Genomic DNA, 27,255 nt, shown 5'->3' on the forward strand with positions numbered 1-27,255 from the left:
TTATGAGCCCATCTTGCTCCATGAGGGACAGCGAACCCACCATGTGCAGAGTGTCTTCCAGATACATGCTCTGGGTCCTCTTGGGGTGTACTTTGAGCACTGAATGGCAGATCCCCTCTGCCACCTCCTCCTCCTCCTTCCCAAGGGGCAAAAGTAAAATGTTAAGCCACACTCTCTAATCCCTGGAACCAGCCCCAGCGCTGAACAAGTGGCCCGCTGTGCTCACAGACTGCCCAACAGATCGCCAGTCCGTCAGTCAGGAAGACACAGGCCAAGCCCATCTCGGGGGTCTCCAACAATTGCATGCGAGGCTGGTGGGAAGTAAAATGCATAACATGGGGGAACCAGAGAGCACCTCCACCATCACAGCACCAGCAGAGCACAGGCTGACAGGCAGCCTGTGACCCCAGCGAAGGGCAAGTCCCTGCGGGGGCAACAAAGGTCCAGTGGCCAGACCCACAGTCATGGACTCTTCTGGCTCCAGAGCAAAAACCAAGCCGGCCTCAGGCAGATGTGACAGGCATCACGTTTTATTTCTTCAACACTTTAAATAAGCTGAATATATTAAGTAGCATTTATCATTATTAAAAATGCAGCTGCATTCTCCACCAGTGCTCTGAATATAGGAGGGCAAAAGGGGGCAGGCGCTGAGCCTCACGCAGGATGCGGCTGCAATGCAGCCAGGAAAAACTCCGCTCGTCATTATTGTACTGGGGCAGAACGAGGAGAGGCGTGTTGGGGGTACAAGGTTGGCCTTCCCCCACCAGGACACTCACACAGCTCAGGACCATGTCTAAAGTAGGCCAATCCCTCCAGTGCTGGGGATCCAAACGAATGTGCCCCTCCCCCGTCTTCTAGTCCCCAAATGTGGCTGACACCCACCCATACCTATATCTGAAGGCATTTTTGCCCATGTCACCTGTGAGAACGCCTCCCCGGTCCCAGAACTGCTCCTGACTGACTCACACACACACAGACACACGCACACCAGCCACGATCCGAGGAGCTTTGTTCTCCTCCGTCACTTCCAAGCAGAAAAGGGACTCTCAGCCCCCAATTTCCAGCCCACACTGGAAGGGCCGCACCTGGCCTGAAAAGCCTCCCAAAGGCTATAAGGAGAACAAGTTTGGGAGTGAGAGGTTGGGGGGAGCGAGGCACTGAACTGAGTAGGGCAAAGCCAGAAGGAAACCTACGGGGGTCTCAGACACCAGGGAGTGGCCTCCGTCTCCTGGAAAAGCAACTGGCCCCTGGCTGAGAGAGACAGGGTGTATACAAACAGCCATGTTATTGCACTTCAGCCTGGCTTGTGGGCAGAGATCCCCTCCCACTTCTTAACGGCACCTGCCAGGGTGGGGGTCCAGACACTGGGCAGCCCCTTTGCTACGGAAGGCCACAGGCTGAGCCCCCAGCCCCCTGCAGGCTCCCCCTTGCCAGGACCTGAGAGCAGGCCAAGAGTTGCCATGGCAACAACTGGTCTCTCTACTAGGCTGCTGCCTCCCTGAGGCTGAGAGTCCAGCTGAGGGTCCGTCGTGGCTTCACAGCCCTCGGTCGCCCCACGGGGCACGTCCCGTCGCCTGCGCCAGCTTTAGGACTGAGCTTCCGGCAACTTGAGGCTGGGCTCCGACAACACTGGCCCAGAGCCCTTGTGGTGGTGCTGGTGCCGGTCCGGGCACAGCAGGCTCTTGGCCTCGCAGTTGAGGTTCTGGTAGCGAGGAGTGCTGGCGGCAGGCACCCGGTGGCAGACGGAGGCAAAGCTGAAACTGAAGGGCCCGAGGCAGCAGGCAGGACAGGCCAGCACCTCCTCCTGCTCCATCACACTGCTGCTGCTGCTGCCGCCGCCGCCGCCAGGGGCGCTCAGGACCAGCGCACCCCCGGCCTGCTCTGGCTGCACGCCCTCCACGCCGGGAGGCACGCTCAGTTCCGAGAACCCTCCACCCCAGCCAAGGGGCTTGCTGTTATTGTTCAGGAGGAGCCCATTGGAGGGCCATGGCTGCACCCCAGACACAGCGGTGCTGATGAAGTTGCCGTTGGCCAGAGGCGGTGCAGGGGCCTCGGGCTCCGGGAGGGCGGCAGCAGGGCTGTCGGGACTACAGTCCATGAGCTCACTGGGAGGGGAGCAGCAGGGCTCAAGGCTGCTGCAGTCCAGGGCCAGGAGGCAGTCGCTGCGGGGTGGGGGTTGCCCTCGGCGAGGCAGCTCTGGGGAGGTAGGCAGTGAGTGGCACCTGCGCACGAAGGTGACGGGCTCAGAGAAGTCGCACTGCGCCTCCACTGCGGGCTCCGGGGTGATGGGAGTGCCTGGCGGGAACGGCGAAGGGGGCGGGAGGTCAAAGGTCAATGATATCAAAGACTTGCTGGGCGTGTCAAAGAGCTTGATCCTGCCCCCCTTGAGATCGTGTCGCTGAGAGAAGGGGTTGACCCGCTGCAGAGTGTCCTGGGCGCAGGGCACGGAGGGCGACCCGGGCGGGAACATGTCCGACTGGCTCCGGGAGAGGCGCTGGTCTGGGGGCAGGAGGTGTTGGTCCAGCAGGGGGGAGAGAGTCATGGAGAGTGGAGGGCCCTTGGCCGCTTTACCTGGAACAAAGGAAGGAGGGGGCATGCCAGGAGTCATCCTGCGGGGCTGCAAAACCCAAGTCTAGCCCAGGAAGAAGCGCCGGAAGCTGAACCTGCCTTGCGTCTCGTTTTTGAGGAGGGCTGGAGAGAGATATCACCTGGTGGCCTGAAAAAGCATCAAAGCTCAAGATCTAAGGGGAGAACCCCCCCCCCCCAATCCCATCCCATGCTCTACTCAGAGGCAGGATGGACCAGAGCGAAGGCTCTCACTTGTGCCCCCATCCCAGCGCTCAAGACAGAGGAATGGCCTGGGAGAAGCGTTTGGAGGGAGGTCTCAGGCAGACACGGCTTCACCTGCTTCATCATGTAAAACATTACACGCTGCCTTCCCTCCTCACTAATACCAGGCAATTGACAAATGTTAATTGAAAAATCCTTAGAACTATTGTTTAAAGTGAGCTACCCTTGTACCAAGTAAGGCAGCAAAAACAGGCAGCACTCTGCAAGTTGCGCTTAAAAGCTGTTTAAATAGCGGTACCGTTCAGCACAGCTGCTGGGCTCCCCGGGGTGCTGGTCCCCTCGCTTTGCAGGGTCACACTGGAGTCTCTGGCCGTCAGCTGCTGCTTCAGGATGGTCTCCAGACGCTGAGTGATCTCCAGGAAGGAGGGCCTTGACGTGGGCTCCATCTAGAGGGGAGGAAGAGAGGAGGCACTCCGTGCAGCAGCAACTAGGGCACATCTCTGCTTTGTTGGGGGGGCCCTTGGCAAGGAAACAAGGAGGAACCAAGGAACAGAAAGAAAGCCAGAGCTTGTCTCCTGCCTTCCATAAACAGAACGGGGGTCTGGGCCAGGAACTACTAAGTGGTTTGTGTGATGGAAGGCAGGAGGTTCAACATGTCTTGAAGGGAACTGCACTCTCCTTGAAGACTCCCAGAGTCTGAATGCTGCGCAGATTTCTGGGTGTGACACCCCTCTGAATGGTGTCAAGACCACCTTCGCAGGCCCTCTCGGGTCTCCTCCAAAAAGCAGGCGCAGACGGACCCCTGCGCCCCTCGCAAGGGAGGGAAGGAGCCGCAGGGAGGAAACACCTTCAAATATGCCTTTCAAGTGCAGATCTTTGTCCTTTTATCCGCATCTGTATTGCAACTATTTTTTTACTGTGCTTATAGCTGGAATTGTTTTATATATGGAACAGTTTTTAATTTTTTCCACTTTTCTTGTTTTATGGTTGTAACTGTTTCATTTGTTGTATAGTTGTAAATTTTATTGTTGTATCCCACCTTGGGCCCTTGTGGTAAAGGGTGGTAAGAAATCAAATCAAATTGGCAACACAGGAATACACAGACAGACCTTATCCCAGTCTGTCTCTCTGTTGGAATTGCTTTTTAATATGTTTTAAAGCTTTTTTTTAAAAGGTGTTTTTAAAGCTTTTTTAAAAAAATGTTTTTAAATATGTTTTGTTTTAATATGTTTGTAATGGTTGTTTGGTTTCAATATCTTTTAAAGTCTGTTTTTATGATGTTCTTAGTGCTTTTGCTTGCGTCCTGGACTCCTACTGGGAGGAAGGGCAGGATATAATTTGATAAATTGATAAGAATAGATAGATCAATTAGACAGATCAATAGAGATCGACTGATAGATAGTCCATGCTCAGCTGACATATGGAAGCAGTCGTGGCTGTAGCTGGGGACCTCTAATCCTCAGGATATGTTCCCCTGAGGCTGATCAGCACACACACACACGTGTTCTCACATCTACAGACACACAGGGCCAAGAGAGGATCAAAAAATGTAGGGGGCTTACACTGCAGCAGTGGAAGGCCAGCTGGAGGAAAGTCACAGGGCAGTTGGCTCCCACCAGGTTGCAGAAAGCGGCCACGTCGAGCCCAAAGTCCTGCAGGGAAGGAGGGAGGGAGAGAGGTGAAGAACCTTCTTTGCAGAGGAGTCTGTCAGGGCCAGACGGCAGCCCAACCACTCTCTGGCCCCGTTCAGATGAAAGCGCCATCTCTGCCTGACCCAGGCTCAAAGTGCCCTTGGACAGGCTAAGCCGAGTGGGCAGTGCAACCCCAGCCAACATCTGCACTGAACCATGGAAGAATCACTGGGTTTGGAAAAAAGTACCTCCTGTACAATTCTGTGCTGGGAAATGGCAGCTCCTGTTCGTAGCAGCCACTGCAGGCTTTTCTCAGGTACGGCCCCAAAACTGCAACCCGGCACGGGGGGGGGGGGAGGGAGTGCAGGAGGCACCCCAGTTCTGAGCAGCCTGGGGCCCCTCCCTCCTTCCCCATACAGCACTCCAGAGGGATGAGTGCAATGCAGACCCTGGCCACTAGGTGGCAAGCAGCCCCTTCTCAGCAAGGACCGATGATGGGCAAGCCAGTCTGAGTGGAGGCGCTCAGCCCCCCTCACCCCACCAGTGGAGACTCCCCCCTCCACCCCTCTCCCCGTGAGGTCCATCCAAGGCCCGTCCAGGAGCAGAGTTTCCATCCGTCTGGCATTCTCCTCCTGCCAAGGTCAGCCGCCACTATCTCACTGAGAGGCTGGGATGGGCCCGGTCTAGGGACACGGCAGGGTCCATTCAGCCTCACTCCTCACAAACAGTCCCTGCTCTGAGGGGCTTCCTCCATTCTAATCTGAGACTGGGGGAAGGAAGGGAAACGGTGGTGGCATGGAACAGGGTACCTAAGGGCCCTCCTCCTCCTCCAGCCTCTCCCCTTGCGGACAGCCTGCTGGCCAGGAGGGAGCCCTGAAGTTAAGACTACTGCTGAAGTAGAGTTGGCTGGGCAGTGGGAGGCCCACAGCACTGGCCTCCCCAAGCCCCTCCCTCCTGCAAAGTGCCAGACAAAACCTCCCCTGCTGAAGCCTGGCACCGGCCGGGAGATGTTCCAGGCCCCAGACCAGCCTTTCCAGAAACTCCAGTGGTGGTGCCCGCCCAGCCCTAATGCTGCCACAGTCTGTGCCAATGTATTATTAGGACGCAGCCCAGAACAAGAAGGCTGTGGCCCAGTTCCGAGCCAGCGACACGCCGGGTGACTTGGCAACTGATGCAAGAAATGTGAAGGTGGCAGCTCAGGGCTCCTTGCACAACTCCTGAAGCACCACGGCAGGTGAGGGCTCTGAGCTGCAGCGGAAACTGTGCTTCCTCCCCTCAGAGGTGAGCCAAGGCAGAAACTGCTCGGAGGAAGCTTCTCCGAAACAGTTTTTCTTTCCAGAAAGGGGGGGGGCTCCATGGGGCAAGCTGCAGCACCCCCCCACCAGATTTCGCTTTCTTCTCTCTTAAACCGAATTGCTCAACTGCAGTCAGCAACGCAGCAGGTCACCCTGATCCCCCAGAATGCCTCCGTTGGAAAGATACAAAGTGGTACTGTAAACCGCCCAGAGAGCTTTGGCTATGGGGCGCTACAGAAATACAACAAACAGATAAATAAGTAGATGGCATAGCGTTGCTCCAGAAAGTCCCGATTCTGGACTCCCATAGCTACTACTTAAAGGTTTTGTTTAAAAAAAAAGATCCCAAACCAGGATGTTTAACATCATGCTTAGTTTGGCCCTCAGTTGTCTCCAAATTATTTTTGTCGTTGTTATGTGCTTTCAAGTCATTACGACTTATAGCGACCCTATGAATCAGTGACCTCCAAGAGCCTCTGTCGTGAACCACCCTGCTCAGATCTTGATCCAAATTATACATGCCCAGAAAATGTGTCCCTGATGTAAACAGCATCTGGTGGAAAGTCCTGCTTCTCTAGCGCCTCTCTGTGGGTCAAGCCTTCCCCCAGCACCACTCCCCCTGTTCAATCTGTGCCTCCCCACAGATGCTTTTACGCCTTTTGCTAAAAAATTAGGGAGCTCCCATGACAGATCCCCCACTGTGTTCCTGCAACAGCCTTCAAAGGCAGGAGAGCTCACTTGAGAAACATCTGAGCCAGCCTTCCCCAACGTGGAGCCCTCCAGATGTTTTGAGCTACAATGCTCACCAGCCCCCACCAGCACATCCACTTGATGCTGGGTCTGATGGGCACTGTAGTCCATCCAAAATATCTGGAGATTACCAGTTTGGGGAAGGCTGGCCTGGGCTATGACAGCTCCACCTCCTCCTCTTAAGGAACATTTAATCTATTTGCTTCAATGATTATTCAGATCATCCAAGGGTCCTTGCAATACAAATTCCACAGGTGGTGGTGGAGGAGGAATCATCCCCTCCTTCCTCACCCTGCAAATGTAACGTATGTCATAAAGTGGCTACCCAACCCCAGTGGGAGGCAGCCAGGAAGGGCTGCTGGGAGACACCCGCATTATGACTGGATCCCCGATGGCCCACTCATGCTGCAGGGAGGCGCAGAGTTCGATTCATTTACATATTTGCCTATTATTCCCATGTAAGCCCTGCCGGTCTAAATATAGCACCCAAGACAGCTAAGAACAAAGACAAGAAAATGCAGTAAAACAGTTTTTTAAAAAATCTATCACCATCCTTAAGATATAAAGAAGAGCGGAGAAATCCGGTCAGAATTTACACCAAACAGAAACAGAAATATAGAACATATTAAAATGAGCAGGAAAGCAATGAGTTTTCCCCAGTTAAGCTGCACCCCCGCCTGATTCCTTAACAGCTCAGCTAGGGAGAAAAACATGGCAGGCAATTCCCCGCCCCCCGGAAGAAAGAAGAGAGCATCTCAGTAACAGACACAGTTTCACACACGAGCAGCTTAATGTGCCCTTTCGATTCTGAGCAGGCTATGCAACTAATCCATCCCCACATCACGTGCTTAAGATAAAGGCCTTTGTGAAATGCAAAGACTACCATGTTTCACTTTCTTTCTAATCTCTGCCAAACTAGGAGCCCCTGGCCTTCGCTGAGGGCTAGAGAGAGGCCTGGGTCACTGCTCTGTTTCCAAAAAACAGGGGGTCAGCCTTGGCTGCTTCTTTGACCCAGAATCCGAGATATAGCCAGAGACCTGCAGCATCTTACAGGGAGAAATCCAGTTAAGTCTGCAGACTCCAGCTTGAGACGGTGTCTAGATACTGGCCTTAATGGCTACAATAGCAAGCAACCCCCTGCCCCCCCTTCTCCCTGCCACCTGGCTTTGCGTAACATCCAGCTCGAATGAGAGCTCTGGAGAACCTGGAATCTTGCTTGCTACTCTGAGCCGTCCTGGTTGGTCCTGAGACAGGTATTTCCCAATCCTGGCCTTTTCTCCTCCTCCTTATGGGTGGATGCCATTTCCTTGCCTCCTTTCCCCTGGAGACTCACCAAAGCCTAAGCCTGAGCACTCCCTGGAAGCATGACAAGACCTCCTCGTTTGCAACGGCTCTGGGCTTAATGCAGAACCCGACATTTAGCGGGAACGTCATTCTGCGGATTTGCCGCCATTATGACTCAACCTCGAGTCCTCAGCACAGGATGAGTTTGAGGTCTAAATATTAATCTGTTTTTTGCACCAGACCTTGGGACTGGAACAGCCAGCATGAGCTCTTGCGGTGCCTCCAGAAGACTCAAGCCCCAAGGAGCAATCTGGCCAGAAGGACCCAGGCAGGGCAAGGGGAGGCAGGAGGCTGGCAAGCGTAAGGAAGCAGCGCCCACAGGGCAGCCGGCACAGTGGCGGGAAGGACGGAGGGGCTCACCTCAGTGCGGGGCAGGTAGTCGGGGTCAGCTGGCACCCGGGCGATGGTCTCACAGAGGATGATGCCATATGCAAAGACGTCAGCCTGGCAGGACGGAAGAGGGGCGGCCGTGAGGCAAGATGGAGCAGCCCCTGCACCAACAGGCCTGGGAGGGGAAGAGTTTCCAACCCCCCCTTCTTAAGGCCCAGGCACACATTTCCTCTGCCCCCCACCGTGCGCCACCCATTAAACACCCCTGTCTGCAACCAGGCTGGCATCACTGTAGGGGAGGCTGTGCCCCCTCCCTCCCCCCTTACCTTCTCATTGTACAGCTCCCCGTGCAGGACCTCAGGCGCCATCCAATATGGAGATCCAACCACAGCCAGAGGCTCCTTTGTGGCACCCTCACTGGGGGGGAAGCAGAGGAGGCAGGAGCATTCATGCAAAACAGGAACCGAACACCCACCCGCTCGCCCCACACAGCCCCAGCCCCCCACCCCCAGCCAGCGGCTGGACGGCTCACCTGTAGGTGGGAATCTTCTCCGCCAGGCCAAAATCCCCCACAACAGCTGTGTAGCCATTATCTTCACACCTCACAAGGCAGTTCTGGGGGGGGGGGGTAGAAGAAGAACAAGAGACTATGAAGCCCCCCCAGCCACAAACACCAGCTTGCAGAACAGCCACTTCCGGGGGGAGGGCACAGCAGCATCCCGTGGCTGCTTGGAGGCAGGGGAAGCAGGGAAGGCCCCTGGGGGGTCAGGAGGCAGCCCCCTCCCCACCTACCTTTGAGGTGAGGTCCCGGTGGAAGATGCCCTTGCTGTGCAGGTAGCGGAGGCCGCGGGCGATGTCCAGGGCCAGCTTGACGCGGATGGGCCAGGGCAGAGGGGTGGGGCTGTCCAGGAGCTGCTCCAGGTTTCCCCCATTTATGTACTGCGGAGAGAGCCCCAAAAGTGGCAGGCGGGAGGGAGGGAGGGAGGGAGGGTGCTATGCAGTTGCTACCCATTCTCCCTTTCCAGTCTCCACCATCAATCCCCTGTGAGACATCCCCTCTCCCCCGCCCCTCCAAGAACAGGCCTGGGCCAGCTGCTGCCTTGCCTGGGCCCAGCAGACAAGCAACCCTCACCTCTGTCAGTGCGTGGAGCTGGCCTTGGTGGACACAGACGCCCATGAACCTGAGACGGAGGACAGACAGACAGAGGAGCCAATCAGGACTCAAGATGACCCTCCCTCTGCCCACATGAAACATGCCCTCCCACAGCAGTGCCTTGGCAGCCCCCCAGCCCCCAAACCTGCCTCCAATGAGCTGCCCCAGGTTTAGCCCTCCCCCATCCGCCAATGCCAGTCCTGGGGGGATGGGTGGAGACCCCCTTCCAAATCTCTGCCCAGCCACCAACTCAGCACGCCAAGGTGAGCGAGTGATTGCCAGCCTCTGGCCCCAACCTGTAAAATGGGAAGAGTCTCTCCTCCTGGCACAAGTGGCACCAAAACAGCTTCCAAATTTATTCTGCCTGAAGTGTCTCTTGCGAGGGGCCAGGCATGGCAGCTGGGAAGGGGGACATGGCAGAGCCCCAGACCAAGGAGGGCAACAAGGGGAGCCCAGGAGCTGGGATGGCTCAGGCCGCATAAAGGCCACCTGTCGCTTCTCTGCCTCCTGCAGCAAGCGCCGGCTCCGCAGCCCCCACGGCCACTCATTAACATCTGGGCCCACCAACCATAGCAGCACCCGGGCCCTTCCCACAGGGGACCAACAGCCTGCCCTGGCAAGGGAGGATCCCTTTGCATTTTGAAATGAATCCACACGCAGCTCAAAGGGAAGAGCAACAAGCTAGATCATCACCCCAAGGAAGGAGGCAGCAGAGGGCTTTGCCTGCCCTTGAGCAGGAGGGGGAGACCCACAAACACACGTACATCGTCTCCTGCCAGGAGGAAAGGGGCAGGACCCCCCCATGCCCACAGCAGTGGGGTGGCAACCAGTCTTGCTGAAGCAGTTTATGGGGGAGAGAAGGGAGGCGGGCAGGAAGGTCTTTGGAGCCCCTGGGATGTGCTCCGTCATCATTCCTTTGGGTCACAGCTGCCCACCCACGGCAAAGGACATCAAGACGCACACACAGAGCGTGCCTCACTCACCGGAGGATGTTGGGATGCGAGAGGCGGTTCATGAGCTGCACCTCACGCAGCATGTTGCCACGGTTACTCATCAGCTTGTTCATCTTCAGCACCATGATCTGCCCGGACTGGCGATGCCTCACCTGAAGGGAGAGGAGAGGGCAGAAGCCCTTGCTAGCAGCTCCACAGCCGCTCCCTAGATGAGCCATGAGAGCTGGAGCAGGGGGCAGGAAGCTGAGTGGGGCGGCCCCACAGCAAGAGGAAGGCCTCTCCTCTCCTGCCTGCAGAGCCATGGATGGCACAGGAGCCCCCGCCTCCATCGCTGCCCCACACGGCTTAGAAAGACACCCAGGCCCGGGCCTCTGCTGGAGGCAACGTCGGTAAAATAATTAATCATAAAGCCCTTTGCACTTTGAAGAGTGCTCGTGAAATGAGAAACGAATGGTGAATTAACCACGAGAATACAATACGCTCAGAGCAGCTTACACGGGTACACAAGAGCCATTTATTTTGTTTCATTCATTCTTAAAGATTCTGAACTGAACCTTATCTACACATGGATTCCAGGGTTGTGTACATCCGCACTTGTAGTGTGAGTCATTTCCGACTCTTAGGGTGACGTCTTGCGACGTTTACTAGGCAGACCCGTACATATGGGGTGGGATTGCCAGTTCCCCGGCCTTTCTTTACCCCCCCCCGCATATGCCGGGTACTCATTTTACCGACCACGGATGGATGGAAGGCTGAGTGGACCTCGACCCCTTTTACCGGAGATTCGACTTCCTCCTTCCGTTGGAATCGAACTCCGGCCGTGAGCAGAGCTTCGGCTGAGTTACCGCCACTTACCACCAATATTTGCGCAATATCAGAACGAATAAAAAATAAAAAACCAAATATTATTCCACTAGCTAAAATACAATAGATTTTAAAACCCTAGGAAAATAAAAATGTCTTAACCTGGTGCTTGAAACAGTAGAATGCTGGTTCCTGTCTCACTGCCTTTGGGAGGGTATTCCAAAGGCCCCCTTCCCCTTCATGGACACATCATGCACCCCTCCCACAGCTGAGCACCCTCCCCTGCCCAAGGGCACACAAAACATCCCATCAGGCATGCAGCCCCAGCCCTTGGGAAAAGATCCTGGCCAAGAAATAATAAATAAAGAGACATTTGGCTGAGCCTTCAGGAGTCCGCTGCCTCCCTCACACAGCCCCTCCACCGCCCTGCCTCTAAAACTCTCACCATCACACACATCTTCCACCAGCAGCGTAGTGGCAAATTCAGACATGCAGGGTCCCTTCACGATAGTCACAGCCATGCCCCCCTTTTTTGCCACTGGGTTGAGAATGAGATCCTTGTTGTTGCCTGCTCCCACAACAGACGTCCCTAGGAGCCAATAAGCATGAACGAGGAGAAAGTTAGCTACTGAGAAGACTCTTCTCAGTGACTGACTCACCTCCTTTCATTCTGATTAGAGCCAATCAGCAGGAAAGGATAAGGAAGCTTGTTAGAAGACTCCTCTCAATTGCTAGCACACTCCTATTTCATGCTGTTTCGCTCGTAGAATGCTGGAGACATTGGGACCCTGTTCCCAGAAAAATAAGGGGACTAAGACCCCCCAAGACCCCTGAGGACTACACTTCTGGCTTCCACACATGACTGAGACAAGCACCCGAAAACAACACGGCCTCCTCAGGCCTCTCCTCCATCCCCACAGCCCTTTAGTGGGCACCCCATGCCGAGGCCCCCAAAGAAGACTGCAGAATTGCTGCCCACCCCAGATGGACATGGCACTGTGGCCCAGTGGCCAGCTTAACATTCAGGAAAATGGCACAGGCCTGTCAAAGAAAGAGTCAACCTAAGCTGAAATACCAAGCGTAAAGGGGGAAAGCCTTTCTCCTCTGCCCTTGCACGACTGCCAGGCTGGGTAGGCAGCCGTGCAAGCGGTCCCTCAGGTAGACTGCCACCACGCTCCCTGAGGCGGCAGTGAAACCCCAACAACACTGCTGAGGGGACTGGAGCCCAAGGGAGTTTGCTTTTCTCTCTCAGACACTCAGACACCAGGAAGGGGAAATAATCCTTTGGAGAACGGCACAAACGCACGCAAGAAGCCCAACTGCCGATTTTAAGAAATTTATTACAAAAAATAATGTTTCAAGAGTTCACAAGGGGAAAGGTGGAGAGCGCTTTAAGACAATAAAGAAAACATTTAGAAACCTAGCTAAGCCCAGCCTCTGCACACTCACACAAACCCAGCGCCTTCCTCACAAGTAGGCAGCATCGGAACCAGGAACCAGGCCACTGCTCTGTCCAGCTCAGTACAGCCTGCACTGACTGGCAGCAATGGCTCTCCAGGTTTTCCGACAGGAAGTCTCTCCCACCCCTCCCTGGAGATGCTGCCATTGGGGATGCATTTAAGGACACTTGACCTAGGTGGGCTCTGGTTGACAGCTGGCTCTGGCCAGCTAATCGCAGGAGTTGCCCATTGCTCAGAAAATAGCATGGGACACATGGGAGGAGTGGCATGGTCTTCCTGCCCACCTCCAGGAAATGGAAGCTGAGTGAACTGGAGTGTTGTAAAGAGACAGGCGGGGGGGGGTAGGCCAGAGCTTCACCACACCAAGGACTTCTGTAAAAGGGGGGGGGCTAGAAAATGCAAGCTTAGCCTGTACTTGGGACTTGCTCCTAAGTGTAATATGCTTGCAAGTTCAAGTGAAGTTCACGTATCCGCAGAGGCCGCCTGACACTATGGATCTGCAGTGGAGACGGCCAGGCGGCTGGTTGTACCCCTTTATTGGTGTGTTATTACTGCATCTAAAATTGCAAGGCATCGTGGAGAAACGGGGGGGGGGTGCACGCCCTGCCTGCAAGCTAAGGTTAGAGAAAGGGCACATTTGGGAAGAAAAGAAAGGCAGGAAAGAGCAAAGGACGGTCAGGTGGGTTAGGCGGGGGGGGCTGGGGTCGGTGGGACAGGCATGTCTTGAGGAGGCCCTTGAATGCACCAGCAGAGGGAGAGCCTCTGGCTTTTGCTAATTCTGTTCACCACTGTAATCACGGCAAGACAGAGACCCTGGGGTCATGGGGAGGAAACAGTAGGTCAACAGCACACAGCAGTGCTTTTCCTGTGTTGGCTCCACTGTCCCATTGGAGAGATCCAGCCAGCCAGCCTTTCCCCCCCCCCAATACTCTCTGCAGACAGCTGAAGACTCCCACGCAGAGCTTGCTTTTGCTCTGAGCACTTTTTAAGAGGCATTGCATCAAACATGGCACAGGCCACACACACACACACACGCTCTCCTGCTGTCTGAGGTGGCGCAGTCCATTCCAGCCCCTCATTCTGCTGCATGGGTAGCCCAGGCCTCAGGAAAACACCAGTAAGAATCTCCAGGCCAGCCATCAGGTTCCCCCAAAATAAAAAGGCAGACTAATGCCCCGTTACTCCCCTTCCTTCTCCAAGCACTCGGTTTTACGGAGAACTGAAGGCTACCGAACACAGCTGGGGGTACTTCAAAGGCTCAGGAGGTGAATAATGCACATCTGCGTCTTGTGCAAGCAAGGTAACATGCATGCCCTTTTGCAGGTGGGTTACCAAGCAGCACCTGGCGTTGCTCAAGAGAGCCCCCCCCCGCAGAGGGAAAGGCCTGTGGCCATCAGCTGCCTTGGCCAATATATAGACACCACGCTGCAGCACCTGCTCTGAGGGAGTTGGGTATGCAGACGTCTCTCTGAACTCTAACACCAGCAACTACATCGACTAAAACCAGCAGCACTGACTTGGTACCTCTGAGCACACACAGAGCAGTCAGGGTCTCTGTGGTGAGGAAACAGCACTTCACACATGCTCAGTGACCGGCTACTGCCAACTTAGTCTGCTCTCATACATGTCACAATTGCTGGGGAGCGCAGCACCAGCAAGGGCTTGACCAAAGTGAAAACCTGTGAGATTAACAATGCGCCTCTCTCTGTTAAGAATGTGCAGGGCACCTTTCCCTTAAGCCTCTACACATTTGGAGCTGGGAGGAGGGGCAGGGCTGGGTTCCAGCCAAATGTTCTGTATATATAGACTGATTACATTTATCCAAGTTTGCTACCCTTGGCTTTTTTGCTTTACTTTACTAGATGCTGGGAATCAGCAATGAGGAGTGTGCTGCTGTTGCGCTTGCAGGCTTCTCATTGAGGTACCTGTTTGGCCACTGTGAGAACACAATGGGGGGCTAGATGGGCCACTGGCCTGAGCCAGCCACAGGCCTCTTCTCATGTTCCTGTCAACATTCGACACTGAAGGCAGTTTGACAGGCACCACAGCTTGTGTGTGCGTGCGAGCGCAGCATGTCGGTTTCTCTGTTCAGCACAGCCAAACGCTGCTCCCAAGGCAGCCTTCAAATCAGGGCTCCCTCTAGTGGGAAGGGGGGAGGAAGGGGCCTGCACCAGCCCTCAGCCCACCCCCGCAGGTCTCCAAAAGAGCTGCCACCCGCACCAGCAGGGCCCAGCCGCTGCATCCCCCCCCCCGCCCGGACATGCATTGCAGGGATCCATCCACAGAGCCTCCCGGATTCCTCAGCGCTGCCGTCAGCCGCTGCTCTTGCCCTTTTTAGTCGATGCTCTTGCAAAGCAATGGAGTCGGAGCCAGGGCCAGGCCTCCTTCCCTCCCCTGCAGCCCACAGAGATCCTCACGCCCCAGGGACGAACAGGAGGAGCCTGGGACACACTTGGCAGAGGCCAGCCTCAGCGCTGGGGCAGGAGACGCAGGGCCCAGACACAGAGCAGGTGGCGGCATTAACGGGGGGGGGGCTTCCTCACTGTTGCATGGCCGGACACCAGGATGGGATAGCAGAGCCTCGGGAGGGAGGCCATCCTTGAGAGCCTTGGAGGGGTCCCAGGTCCAGACTCCAGAACTTCCACACCTCAACACTCCATCTCCCAACAAGCGCAGTGCTTGGGTTTCAGGGTGAGTGGGAAGCTACCTCCTCCAGCCACCCTGCCCCCCAAAAACCCCAGAGGTGCAGGAGGAAAATGCACTCTGCACATGCTCAGGGCCCCTTTCCTTACTGACTTCTTCACATCATCCCAGAAGGAGCTCTGCCAAATTCTGGGGCTGAGCCTGCCCCCAACTACCTGGAGCAGTAGTGAGAAAAGCTTAACGTGGGTCATTGCTCAACCCCAGAAGGATCTGCCAGAACTGCACACACACACACCAGCCCACTCAGTCAGGGGATATTGTGGGGTGGTGCGGGGGTGGAGCTGGCATCTCCCTTGGCCGTTCCAGCTGTTCTCTCAATTACCCTGCAGGGCAGATGCTATCAGGGGCCAGAAAATGCTTCCAAGGAGGAGTGAGTGAGTGAATGTGTGTGTGTGTGCCCCTGACTAGTTTCCCACCCCACCCCCAGAGCCTGATGCCACCATTGCCTGATCTGTGAAAGGCGATAGCCCAGCCCAGCCTCCCTAACTCATCCCTTCCACGAAGCTCTTCAATTATTCAGAATCAACCCCTAAGACACCAAACAGTGACCTGGGCACAGAGATCGCATTTCGCTGGGTGTCACATTCAGTCCCATCTCCCCACTGCCTGGCTTGCCCTGCCCAAGGCAGAAGCACCCGAGGGCACGGGCTCCCTGCAGAAGAGTAAGGAGGTGAGCCAGACGTGAACACACAAGCAGTGGGTCCGGCCAAAAGAAAAGTCACAACAGCCTGCCAGTCCTTAACGTTGGTATAAGTCAACCTTCAAGCATGCTGCAAGTTTTTGCTTAAATAGAGAGAATGAATCTTCCTGCGATTGGAGGAAAGGACACGTGACCTCAGCATGTGACACCTCCCCATGGCCCCCACTTGCATGTAGAAAAATCCCACCCCAAACCCACAAGTGGTGCTTCCCTAAACTGTGTGACAAATTTTAAAGATTCTGAAAGCATTAACTTAACCTTACCTACACAGGGCAGAACCAATATGTTTATTCAGGCAGAGTCTGACACTTACACAGCACAGACGTCTCCAGAGGAGCCCCCTCTGTCAAGGTAGGACGCGCCTTTGCATGAGGAGGGGCCTGTCTGTTTTGCTTGTAATAAATTACAATTCAGAATTTGCTCCAAAGTGCAGGACTGATCAGCCAAACACGCTGCTGCCAAGGAGGCTCGGGGTCCCTGTGCCCCCCTACACACATGGCCAATGGCAAGGCCAGGCCAGGGCTGGCTTCCAAACCCCAGCAATGTCTTCCACAGCCAAACTGAGGCAGAGCGAGGCAGACCTACACTGCCGACATGCTCAACTGTCATGGCTGCCAAACAAGATCCTGAGGAGCTAACAGAAACCAGCAGCCTCGCAGAGCTACGATTCTCGGGGTTATCTGGAGAGAAGCCTGGGCAGCCAAACTGGTTTACATCTGCAGCACATACTGGGCGGAAACCATTTTCCTTCTGCTCAGCTGCTTAACTGACGGCCCAAACAAGCAGGAGCAGCAGCAGCAATTAAGGCTACCAGACAAACAGAAGATGCTACACCATTTATTTATTTATTGCATCTGTATACCGCCTCATAGCCGAAGCTCTCTGGGAGATTTACAACAGTAAAAACGTTAAAAACAAGTATACAAATTTAAACCATACCAAATTAAAACCCATAAATTAAAACCCACAACTCTGGCCCAAGAGCCAGATGGTGGGCATCTTCAAGAGGGTCTACAGAGCTGTGTCTGATGGCTGGAGCTTTGCCATTCTTGTAGCATTTGTTGATCAGGCAGAATCACTGAAGAAAATACTTAGGGCAGACAGCCCTTAGCCTACTGCAAGCTTGAAACGATACGGCGGCAATCTCACCCAACAAGATAAACCAGAAAGCAAAGACTAACCAAACTCCAACCACAGCAGAATTTAAGAATATCAGAAGCGCCGGACTACAGCTGGGTCAGGCCCAAGGGGGCCCATGCAGTCCACACCCTGTTCTCAGAGGGGCCAACCAGACGCGTCAGCAAGCAGTGCAAGGGTTATCAGAGACTTAAGACAGATATTCCTTTTCTCACTGACCCTGTCCTCATCAGCCCCATTTCAAGAGCAGCCAAGGCAAATGCCACTACAGGCCCAGGTTAACAGCATCAAATACAAAATCATCCAAGGGAAAGGCCAGCAGGGGGAACATGATGCAAGACTGCTGATTTAACGATCTGGGCCTGTGTTTACATATAAACAAGGGAGAATAATAGGTAATGAGGCAAGGGAAGAACTCCCACTAGCAGAGACGCAACTCATAGGCACCTTTGCAATAAAGTCCCTTTGAAGGGCACCTCCTCTAAAGGCCAGGAAGTGACCCTCCAAGCGGCACCCAAAGAGATCTTGCCAAGATTAGTTTCCAGCCTCTTAGTAAGCCAAGTGTTTTAATAAGATTGTGGCTGTTCTCCTCCCAAGGCTTAACTTTAGGGAAGTCCTGCTGGCTCGGAAGTGTCAGCAATTCTGGGACTGTGGTCTGGGATTATTGCAAAAGGCCACACTTTGGCTGAAATTTCTTTTCCCCAACAGCTGGGGGTAAGATTTCAAAATATCTGGAAGGGGCCGATTTTTATTTATCTATGCTTTAATTTGGATTCCTACATTGAGCAGGGGGTTGGACTTGATGGCCTTATAGGGCCCTTCCAACTCTATGATTCTATGATACACTTATTATATTTTAGGATTAATGTTCCTGGGAGAATTTCAATCCAAATACTGTAAATAACCACAAAATAACATATGGCCCATATTCCTGCATGGCAATACTGTGGTGTGAGAAGAGTTCAAATACAGAAAGCATTAATTTAAAAACACTATCAGGCATAGCAGGTCTCAGTGAGGAGAGCCTCAGTTCTTCTGTCAACAAAATGGGAAGAGCCATGGCCTACCTTATTGGGTTGTTGTCTGAGGACAAACAAGAAAAATACGGTAAAAGCTAAAAATACTGCCAGTGAAAAATAACAAACAATTTAGAAAGCTATTTGAAAAATGCCTGGAGTTTTTCCAGCCCTGATGGCAAAATGAGAGACCTGCTTATAAGAAATTGATTCTTCCATTCCAAGTTCTGGGCACCGTAAGGGTGAGGAAACATCCTTCATCAGGCACCCACACAAAATCCTTCCCAAGCCATCTTGCCACAGCCAGTCCAAGATTCAGCCTGGCTCAACACAACTACGGCCACACCGGGGTTAGCAACACTCATGAAAGCCACGGAAGGGCCACAGCTCTGTGGCACATCCTCTGCTTGGCACCCAAGAGGTCCCAGGTCCCATCCACAAGGGCATCTCCAGGTAGGGACTGGAGAGACTCCCTGCCTGAAATCCTGGACAGCTGCTGCTAGTCCGTGTGGGCAACACTGAGCTAGAGGCACCAATGGTCAGACTCAGTATAAGGCACCTCCCGATGTTCTGCTACAGCCAAGCACATTTCTGAAATCGCTTTCAGGCCATGGCAGAACCTCACGCACCGGCTGCTTGATCCGGGGCGAGGATGCGCTGGAGCCTTACCTTGCTCGCACACAGTTCAGTCCCTGACAGCATCTCCAGTTAAAAAGACCTCCAGGAAGAGGAGTGGGAAAGGCCTCTGTCTGCCCAAGGCCCTGGAGAGCCCTGCTGCCCGTCAGGGTGTGCAATACTCAGCTAGGTGGATCCAGTCAGACTCAGCAGCAGGCAGCTTAGGGACGGAGGAAGTCATCCCACACTGGATCAGGCCACTGGTCCATCCAGCTCAGTACTGTCCACACTGACAGCAGCAGCTCTCCAGGGGGTCAGGCAAGTCCCCGGAGATGCCACTGAGGCCTGAACCCGGACCCTGTGCACACCAGGCAGGCGCTCCACCGCTGAGCCACGGCCCCTACCCTGAAGGGCCACAGCCCAACATCGGAGACCCCGCTTTGGCTGCAGAACGTGCGGGAACCAGCCCGAACCATCTCCAGCTAAAAGGGCCCTGGGGGATTTGGCCTGGGCCCTGTCAGTGCAGTTGATGGCCGGCTGGATGGGCCCTGCAAGGCAGCCTCCCCGTTCCCTTCCCTCTTTTAAGGCTTGTTTGCACAGGATTGGCTACCCCGACCCCTCCCTTCCCAAGCGGCTCTGCGCCTGCCCCACAGGCTGGCGTCCTCCCCACCATCCCCATGCAGTCCTTGCATTTCTCAGTCACCCCCCCACACACACTCAGGCGGCCCTCGGAGAGGAGGGAGGCATGGGCTCAGGAACAGCAGCAGTTGCAGCTACACCCCCCCACCCAGTCTGGCTGGCCCTTGGCCAAGGCTCCCTCCCCGCCCCTTCACTCAGGAAGAGCCCTTCCAACCCCCACCCCACCCCCTGCAAGGCTCTCTGCTCCCAGGCTCTGCACCCTCCTGGCAGGGCAAGCCTCCCTCAGATGAACGGGCAAGGGTCGCCCATGCCCCCCCTCCGCAGCAGCTCGCCCCCTTGCCTGTCGCCCCCTTCTTCGGACCAGGAGAGATCCAGGCCAGCCGCACCTTTGCCCCAGAAGGCACCGCAAGGGAAAGAGAGGCGGCGCACGCACACCCGGCCACTCTGGCCACCCACTACACAGGCCCACGCACGCACACGGAGTCTCTCTGCAAAGCAGGCCACCAGAGGCCCTCCCACAACCTCACGGGCACACAGGCAGCCATTGCGCCCAAGGGCACGTGTGCCTTCCCGGCCTCCTGTGGTGGCCAAGGCCCCTCTGCTGGGTGCCTCTGGGTGGGCACCCTTTGACCACGAGGGGCTGCCCCCCCCAGCAGAAAAGGCTCCACGGCGCCAAAGCTGACTATCGCAGGGGCCGTAAGCAGCCAGCCCTGCCCTGGCTGCCAGGGAGGGGGCGCTCGCTTGGAGAGAGCATGGCCGCCGGCCTGCCCACCAGGATGAGGCAGGGGGGCAAACCCAGACTAGCCGGCCCTGACATCCCCCCCCCCCAGCCACCTTGGCCTGGCAGGGCCTGCGAAGCTAATGCCGGTAATCCCTCCGAAGAGGCAAGGGAGGAGATCAAAGGCCAGTCAGCCTGGGGGAGGGAGGCCGGGAAAGGCAGCGGCAGGAGCAGCTCCCACAAAGTGCTGCAAGGGCGCCCACCTCCAAGGCCTGGGCTCCAAGCAAAGCTGCTTCTGGCAGCACCAAGGGCAAAGCCCCCTCCCTCGCCAGGAGGAAAGAGGGCCTGCCTCAGTGCTGCCAGTGAGCCCCTGGGCCGGGGCAGCCCCTGGCAGGCAGGCAGGCAGGCCGGAACAGGCCCCCTTCTCCTCCTCCTCCGTGCCGATGCACTCCAGCTCCGAGGAAGAGGAGCGGCCAAGATCCCTCCTGCTGCGATGCCACCCACTCTCCCCCCACCCGCCATTCCCTTTTCCTGGCATCGGGCCTGGAATCCAGGCACATTCCTCGCGCCAAGCTCAGCCGGGGCTGCTGCCACCCACCTCCCAACAGCAGCCGGAGCCCAGCCGGGCCTCCTCCCCTGCGCCGGGCCTTCCTCTCCCACCTCCCCGGGCCTTCGCATCCCACTCCCCACAGCCTGGCCAGCAGCTTCCGCCTATGCCCCAGAGATCGGGGTTGTTTTGGCAGGGGAAAAGCCCAGCCTTCCTTAAGGCAACATTAATGAGCCGGACCCAAGACGACACACGGAGGAGGCCAGGACAGGCCTCTCCCTCCTCCGCCAGGCCTCACTCCAGCTTACAAACATGCACACACACACCCCACAGACTCTGGGCCAAGCCTGCACAACTTGTGAGCCTCCCCAAGCGGAACGCAGCGACAAAGCTAAGCTAGGGGCCCAAAAGAGCTGGCGTTCGTGGCCTGAGCCTCCACAAAGCGTGTGTGTGTCTGCAGGCCCTGCAGGCCCAAGGTAGGGCTGGTAGTCTTCATTTGGCTCCGGGTGGGGGCGGTCACAACTTGTGCAGCCCTGGCCCAGAGGCTGTGTGTGTTTGTCTTTGTGTAAGACAGAGAGTGTACCTTTCTCTCTCTCCCCCCCCCCCAAATCAGTCAGGAACCTCCTTTTTGCTACTTGTTTTTTCCTTTGATCTGCACGGGGGGGGGGGGGAGCTGCCTTAACTTTAGTTGTTGTTCCAGTTCCAGTTTGAAACCAACAAGCTGACCACAGAGTTAGTAGCTAAGTTCCTTTTTCAGTTCAAAGAATATGCAAGATGGTCCACTCTTTCAAACTATAAATGTTCCATTTTAAAGTCATATTTATATTTTATTGTATATTTTAAATGTTTTATAGACTTTTCTTTTATCTGATGATTTGTCTTATTGGGTCTGTGACCGTACAATAAATTGTTGTTGTTGTTGTTCCAGTTCCCCAAATACCGATGAGGAGGGGCAGGGCCTCCCTGTTAGTTGTGGAGCAATCCCTGCCTTGCAAGAGAGGCTCCTGCTGCAAACTGGCCCCAGCAGTGCCTCTGAGCAGCCCTTCCCTTCAGCACATTTCGGTGTGATGCACACACCTCCTTCCCAGATGCAAAGCTTTGCATGCTAACCATATGCACAGCCTACATGGGAGACCTACATGCAGCGAGTGTGGGAGAGAGAAATTCAGACCACCAAAGCCTCTATGGGGGAGAGGGGGGCAGGGCAGAGAGGCTGAAAGGGCCAGCCCCTCCACTCCCAACAGGCAGGGCCCGCTCACACCCCATTCTAACCAACCTGCGCAAGGCAAATTTCAGACAGCCACCCAGAGGAAGCAGGTTCTCCTCAGAAAGGGCCTGCAGGGCACAGACCTCCAGATGACGTAAGCAAGTGAGACAAGCCACGGCAACTGGGAAAGGCCCAGAATTGGATCTTGGCCAATCTGAGGAACAGAAAAACTCCTTCCTGACTCCAGAAGCAGCCATCAGACCCTAACACAAGCAAACGTTACCTGCCAGTTTTTCCAATATTTACAAAATACTTTCCCAAGCTGGGATGGGCCCACACAGGCAAAGCAACACAGCAATGTGGGGTTCAGCATCCCCACTGTGGGAAGGACAACAGGCTAGCAAGTAGCCCAGCGAGAGAGTTCCCTGGCCACAACAGCTAACCAGGCAGGAGCCAATCCAGGGAGGTGCTCAGCAGCATTGCCAGAGGACATAGGGAAATCCAATCAGATCAGAGTCTTTTTTGGCTTGCCAATGCACTGCATGCATGGACAGACTGACCTCTCATACAATCATAGTTGGAAGGGATCTCAAAGGCCATCTAGTCCAACCCTCTCTTTGGTTTCTACCCCAGATTGGGGAAAGCATCCTCACATAACGCCTGAACTGTGCAACCAGGACTCCCAAAGGAGCAGATAAATTTGGCTCAGAAAGGCCTAAGAGAGGCGTGGCCATGCACGCAGCTGACTATTATCAGCCTTTGCCAACCTGGTGCCCTCCAGATGTTTGGGACTACAACCCCCATCATTCTCAGCCAGCATGCTAAGAACTGTGGCCTGAAACATCTGGAGGTTGGCAAAGGCTGACTTGTATCATTGAGGAGGCAGCAACTGGTCTCAGTTTATTGGCCATAGCAAAGAAGTGTTCCCAGCCCCCAAGAGCACTGACCACAGTTCCAGCACAGAAAAAGGTGTATCGATATTTGGGTCCTTCTGTAGGGCCTTCAAAGCCATAAAGAACCTTTTCAATAAAAACCTGCATGCTGCCACATCAGGAAAGCTGATTTCATTCAACAACAGGGGACTCTGAAAGATAAATGCTTTTTGAAATGGGTAACCAGAAGGGGCTGCTTGAAGAAGGGCTAGGGAGGACCCCCCCACAGACACAGATGCCGCTGCCTTTGTAGAGACAGTAAGACAAATCCAGGGGATTTAGGGCTGGACAGGGCAAAAGGAGCAGCACCTCCACTGTGGCAGTCCTCCGTCTGATTGGAGCAGGGGCATCTTCCCTCCCCCAGATGGCCCTGCGCTCTCACAAAACAGCCAGCCAGCCCAGCCCAGCCCAGCCCAAGGCCCTGAAGCAGGCAGGCTGCAATGATGCTCTCTCGGCCGGGCTGGGCAGCGACTGAAGGGGCAAAATGCCTTAGACCAGCCGTGGCAAGAACAGGATGCCCAGGGGGCCCAATGAGTCGTGAGACATGCTCTGCCCTGGACTATGGTCCACACAGCAAGGCTGTGGCTGGTTCCAAGTAACGACAGGCCAGAGCCAAGTGAACGCAAAGGCTCACTTTGTACGTGGCCTGGGATGGGCCCCAATGCAGTTGGCATCTGCCGGCAACAGGGAGCTGAAAAGACCAGATGGCAAAGACCCAAAAGCCAAGGCAAAACCCTCACTGGCCCACCACAGCCTGGAATTCTGCACTATGCTCCACTTGCCTGAGCTGCCCGTACCTTGTCCTCCCCACCCTTCCCGGGAGCCCAGATGATGCCTTGCCTGGGTTTATTTAAGAGAACTTTCACTTCCTCTCCTGCCTGGGCACTGCGGGGCACCAGGGACTTTGGGAAGGAGAGGAATGCCAAAGCAACAAAGTCCTGCCAAGAACAAACAGCCGGCAACTGGCATGGCATAATCCCAGCATGCACTGCTGCCCCCAACAACTAGGACACCTTCAGGGCTGAGTGCAAAGAGCCCAACCAGGAGAGACCATGGCGGTGAAGGAGGGCAGCTCTCGCCAGGACCCACAACTGATGGGGCCTTCCGTGGCCTGGGCTGGAAGATGGGCACTCACCCCCCGCCCACCCCAAGTACCCAGAGGGCAAGCAAGTGGCATTGGCTTCACCAGCGCTGCCAGGCGCTCCTGGGGCAAAGGCAACGATAAAAGAACTCTCCTGGAAGTGTCCATAGTGGCTGCGTATACACCACACATTTAAAGCACGTTTTCTTACCCAGAGAATCCTGGGAACAGTAGTTTACCCCTCACAGAGCTACAATTCCCAGCACCCTCAACAAACCACAGTTCCCAGGATTCTTTGGGTGGGTTCTTTAAAGTAAATGTACTTTAAATGTATTGTGCGTATGCAGCCGCAGCCGCAGGCAGAGGACTAGCTGACTGGTGGAAGGCTAGACGGTGCGGGGTGGGTGGGTTACAGAGGGAATTAGCTTAAGCCTGTGTTAAGACCTGCTATCATGGACTTGTCCAGCGAAGGACAAGGCACGCAGCCATTCCTGAGCCAGAATGTGCTTTCCGCCATCCCTTTAGTGGAGGAGCACGAAGCCCTGAGCAGGCTGCACCTGGGGGAGAGGGTGCTTATGTGACAAAGAGCACTTGGCAGGTGGAAGCTCCCTTGCTGGGCCACCCTGTCCTGAAACCCTCGCAGACTACTGCGGAGGAGCGCCGTGGGCAGAGAGCTTGATCTGACCCACCACATGGAGCCGGGGGCAGAGTTCATGCAACAACCACTTTGGGGCAAGGGGTTGCTAAGGAGAGCAGGCAAAGCCAAGCCTTTGGCTATGGCAGCAGGAAGAGGAGGAGGAGGAGGGTCCTCAGCCAGGGCGAAAGCAAGTAGGGGGCCCACGCAAGAGGGGGGCAGGCCCCTCCCCACACTGCCACGAGAGGCCACCCTCCACCACGCTGCAGCCGAGTCCTTAAGCAGACGATATTTGGATCCATTCGGTACCACAGGATGCTTCACCAGCAACCCCACAGGAGGTGCCCACAAGCCTGAGTCTGAGCAGGCTCAACCCTGCAAGGCAGCCGTGCTAAAACAGAGTGCCCAGCCTGGAAGCCCTTGCCCCACTTCCCTAAAGAGGGGAAGCCCTCCTCCTGCCAGGAGTGGGGGGGAGGGCAGTAGGCAGGTTGGGGCCCCCTGCACATAGGCTCGCAGCTATCGGAGGCAGGAGCAGCTGGCCCAATCCTGGCTCCTGGCTCCAAGGCCCCAGCCTGCAGGAGGATTCTGCCTCCATCGCCACTTGTTAGCTGCTCTCGTGGGTTGCTTCCTCCCTCTCGGGAGCAGAGGAGAAGGCACCCCTTTCCCTCTCCCAGTCTCCCCCCAGCGTAGTCCTCGGAAGTGCCCTTAACGCCTCAGCCACCTCAGCCGGGCGCTCAGGATGCCAACAGCGCCTCTTCCTCTTGGGACACTCCCACCCACCCACTGTGCAGAAGAGGCACACCACCACCACCCACCAGCGGCAGAGGCGGAAGGGAGCCTCTCTCACCTCCCCGCCAGGCCCGGGAGCAGGGCACCTTCGCCTCCTCCACAGGTTCAACACACCTCCCAGCTGTCATTCCAAGGCCAGGCCTGGAGTACCTCGGAAGCACAGGCCCGGGTGGGGGCTCACAGCGCCTGGGCACACTTGCCAGATTCCCAGGCAGGCCAGCAGTGGCTCCTGCGTCCTCCCAGGGGCCACCACAGCCAGGCCACGTCCCCGCAGGAGCAACAGGAACCTGTGCGACCCCAGGGGCTTGTCAGCGCTCAAGGCAAAACCTGGCTAGGAGGGGGCGGCAGCGGCGGCTGCTTTCTCCCAGGCGGGCCTGAACCTCTCCTGGAGCCCTTTAAAGGCTGAGCCCGCGGAAAACCACCCCTCGACCAGCCTGGCTGCTCCTGGCTGGAGAACCACACCGGGCTCTCTCAGGGTAGGTACAGGCCCTGCCCAAGTTCCCCGCCCCCGCCTGGAAATGTCCGAAAAGCAAGAGAGACGGACCCCCCCCCCGAGAAAAGGAGGTCCCCAGGCCCACGCTGGGCACCAGCCTGGCTCCCCTCCCTCCTCCTACCTGGAGCCCCCCGGCACGAGCAGCGAAGCGCTCCCCCGCCGGCAGCTCCCCGAGGGCGCCCCCTGCCGTGCCCCCTCCCCGGCCGCGCGGCTTACCTTGAAGACCTCGGAGAAGAAACCGGCGCCGATCTTCTCGCAGTAGAAGTCGTCGATACGGGCCAGCGTGGAGACGGCGCTGCGCAGGGCCCGGTAGGAGGAGGGCCGCAGCCGCCCGCCGCCGCCCTGCCAGCCCCCCGCCGGGGGGTCCCCCTCGGCCGCCCCTGCCTCGTCCAGTCGCAGGGAGAGCCCGGGCCGGCGGGGCAGTTTCTCCCAGTCCATCTCCGGGGCCGCCAGCAGCACCCCCAGGGCCATTCACATGGCGGAGGCGAAGGCGGCGGCCGAGGCGCCCCTTCGCTTGGCCCGGCCCGGGGCGGGGGGCGCCGAGGGGCGGTGAGGCCGGCTGGGGCTCGGCACGGCAGGTGCTCCCTGCTGGAGCGCGGCGGGCGAGGGGCTCCGCTTCGCAGGGGTTCAGCCGGTGCAAGAGTCGCGGGGCTCGGCCGCTCGGGATCTCGGCTTGTCTGAGGCCTGCCGAGCGGAGGGACCGACGGAGGCGGAGCCCGGACGGGCGGGGCGAGCCTTAACTCCTCGGCTGCCGCGGCCGGGGACGGAGCGAAGCGCGATTACGCGCCGCTCTCCTCTGCCGGGCTCAGCCCCGCGGGGAGGTACCTGCGCCGCGTCCAGCCAGGCACTGGAACTCCAGCCTCGGGCGCGGAGGGGCCGAGCCCGCCACCACAGCGGCAGCCCCCTCACGGCGTCCTCCGAGGTAGGCCTGCGCCCCGGCACCTCTTTGCGGCCACCTAAGAGCCCTGCATCCGAGTCGCCCCTTCCGCGGCCGGGCCGGAGCGGCACCCGAGCCCTAGAGCCCCCCTCGACCCTTCCCTCCCCACCAACGTCCTGCAACTAGGGTGGCCCACCTTGGCTTGCTTAATGGTGGATTCACGCAACAGCCGCTTTGCAGGCGAGGGATACAGGCAAGCGGTGTGCAAAGAACAGGACTCGCCTGCCCCATTCTGCTGTTCGTTTATTATTCTCTCTCACCCCCACCCCACCTGGTATTTTGAGGTAGACTTCTTCTGAACATGGAGTTTCCGTTTCACTCTCATCACTTATACCAAAAGGCACGTAAGATACGCTTTGCCAAATCAGACCAAAGGCCCAGAGGTAGACCAGCGCCCGGAGCCCAACCTTCTCACCCCCTTCTGCATTTGTTATTAACAGGGACACTCTCATCCAGGGAACTCTCAGAACTAGCAGTGAAGGAAAGCATCGCTCACTCCCTGAATAATTCCCTTCCCAGAGAGGGGAGATGGCCACCAAAGTGGATGGCTTTGAAAAGGGACTGGTCACATTTATGCTGGCTAAGAGAGTCCATGGC

The 27,255-nt window shown here is 56.4% G+C and overlaps 1 protein-coding gene across 4 annotated transcripts; it reads right to left on the reverse strand.

Moving 5' to 3' along the window:
- Positions 1-514: 514 nt before the first annotated feature.
- TESK1 (testis associated actin remodelling kinase 1) lies at positions 515-26,733 on the reverse strand. 4 transcript variants are annotated; one of them, XM_061612689.1, is made up of 10 exons: positions 25,938-26,733; positions 10,277-10,398; positions 9,273-9,321; positions 8,933-9,079; positions 8,673-8,755; positions 8,467-8,557; positions 8,171-8,254; positions 4,353-4,442; positions 3,089-3,236; positions 515-2,571 (listed from the first exon to the last, which is right to left on the reverse strand). In XM_061612689.1, the coding sequence occupies exons 1-10, from the start codon at positions 26,190-26,192 to the stop codon at positions 1,586-1,588; spliced, it is 2,055 nt and encodes a 684-aa protein (XP_061468673.1). In that variant the 5' UTR covers positions 26,193-26,733; the 3' UTR covers positions 515-1,585. The 4 variants fall into 4 exon arrangements, with proteins under 4 accessions (XP_061468673.1, XP_061468681.1, XP_061468685.1 ...); XM_061612697.1 differs by lacking the exon at positions 25,938-26,733 and adding an exon at positions 20,637-20,722; XM_061612701.1 differs by lacking the exon at positions 25,938-26,733 and adding an exon at positions 20,302-20,326.
- Positions 26,734-27,255: the final 522 nt, after the last annotated feature.

The sequence above is a fragment of the Rhineura floridana genome, chromosome 1, assembly GCF_030035675.1.
Source record: "Rhineura floridana isolate rRhiFlo1 chromosome 1, rRhiFlo1.hap2, whole genome shotgun sequence".
Lineage (NCBI taxonomy): Eukaryota > Metazoa > Chordata > Lepidosauria > Squamata > Rhineuridae > Rhineura > Rhineura floridana.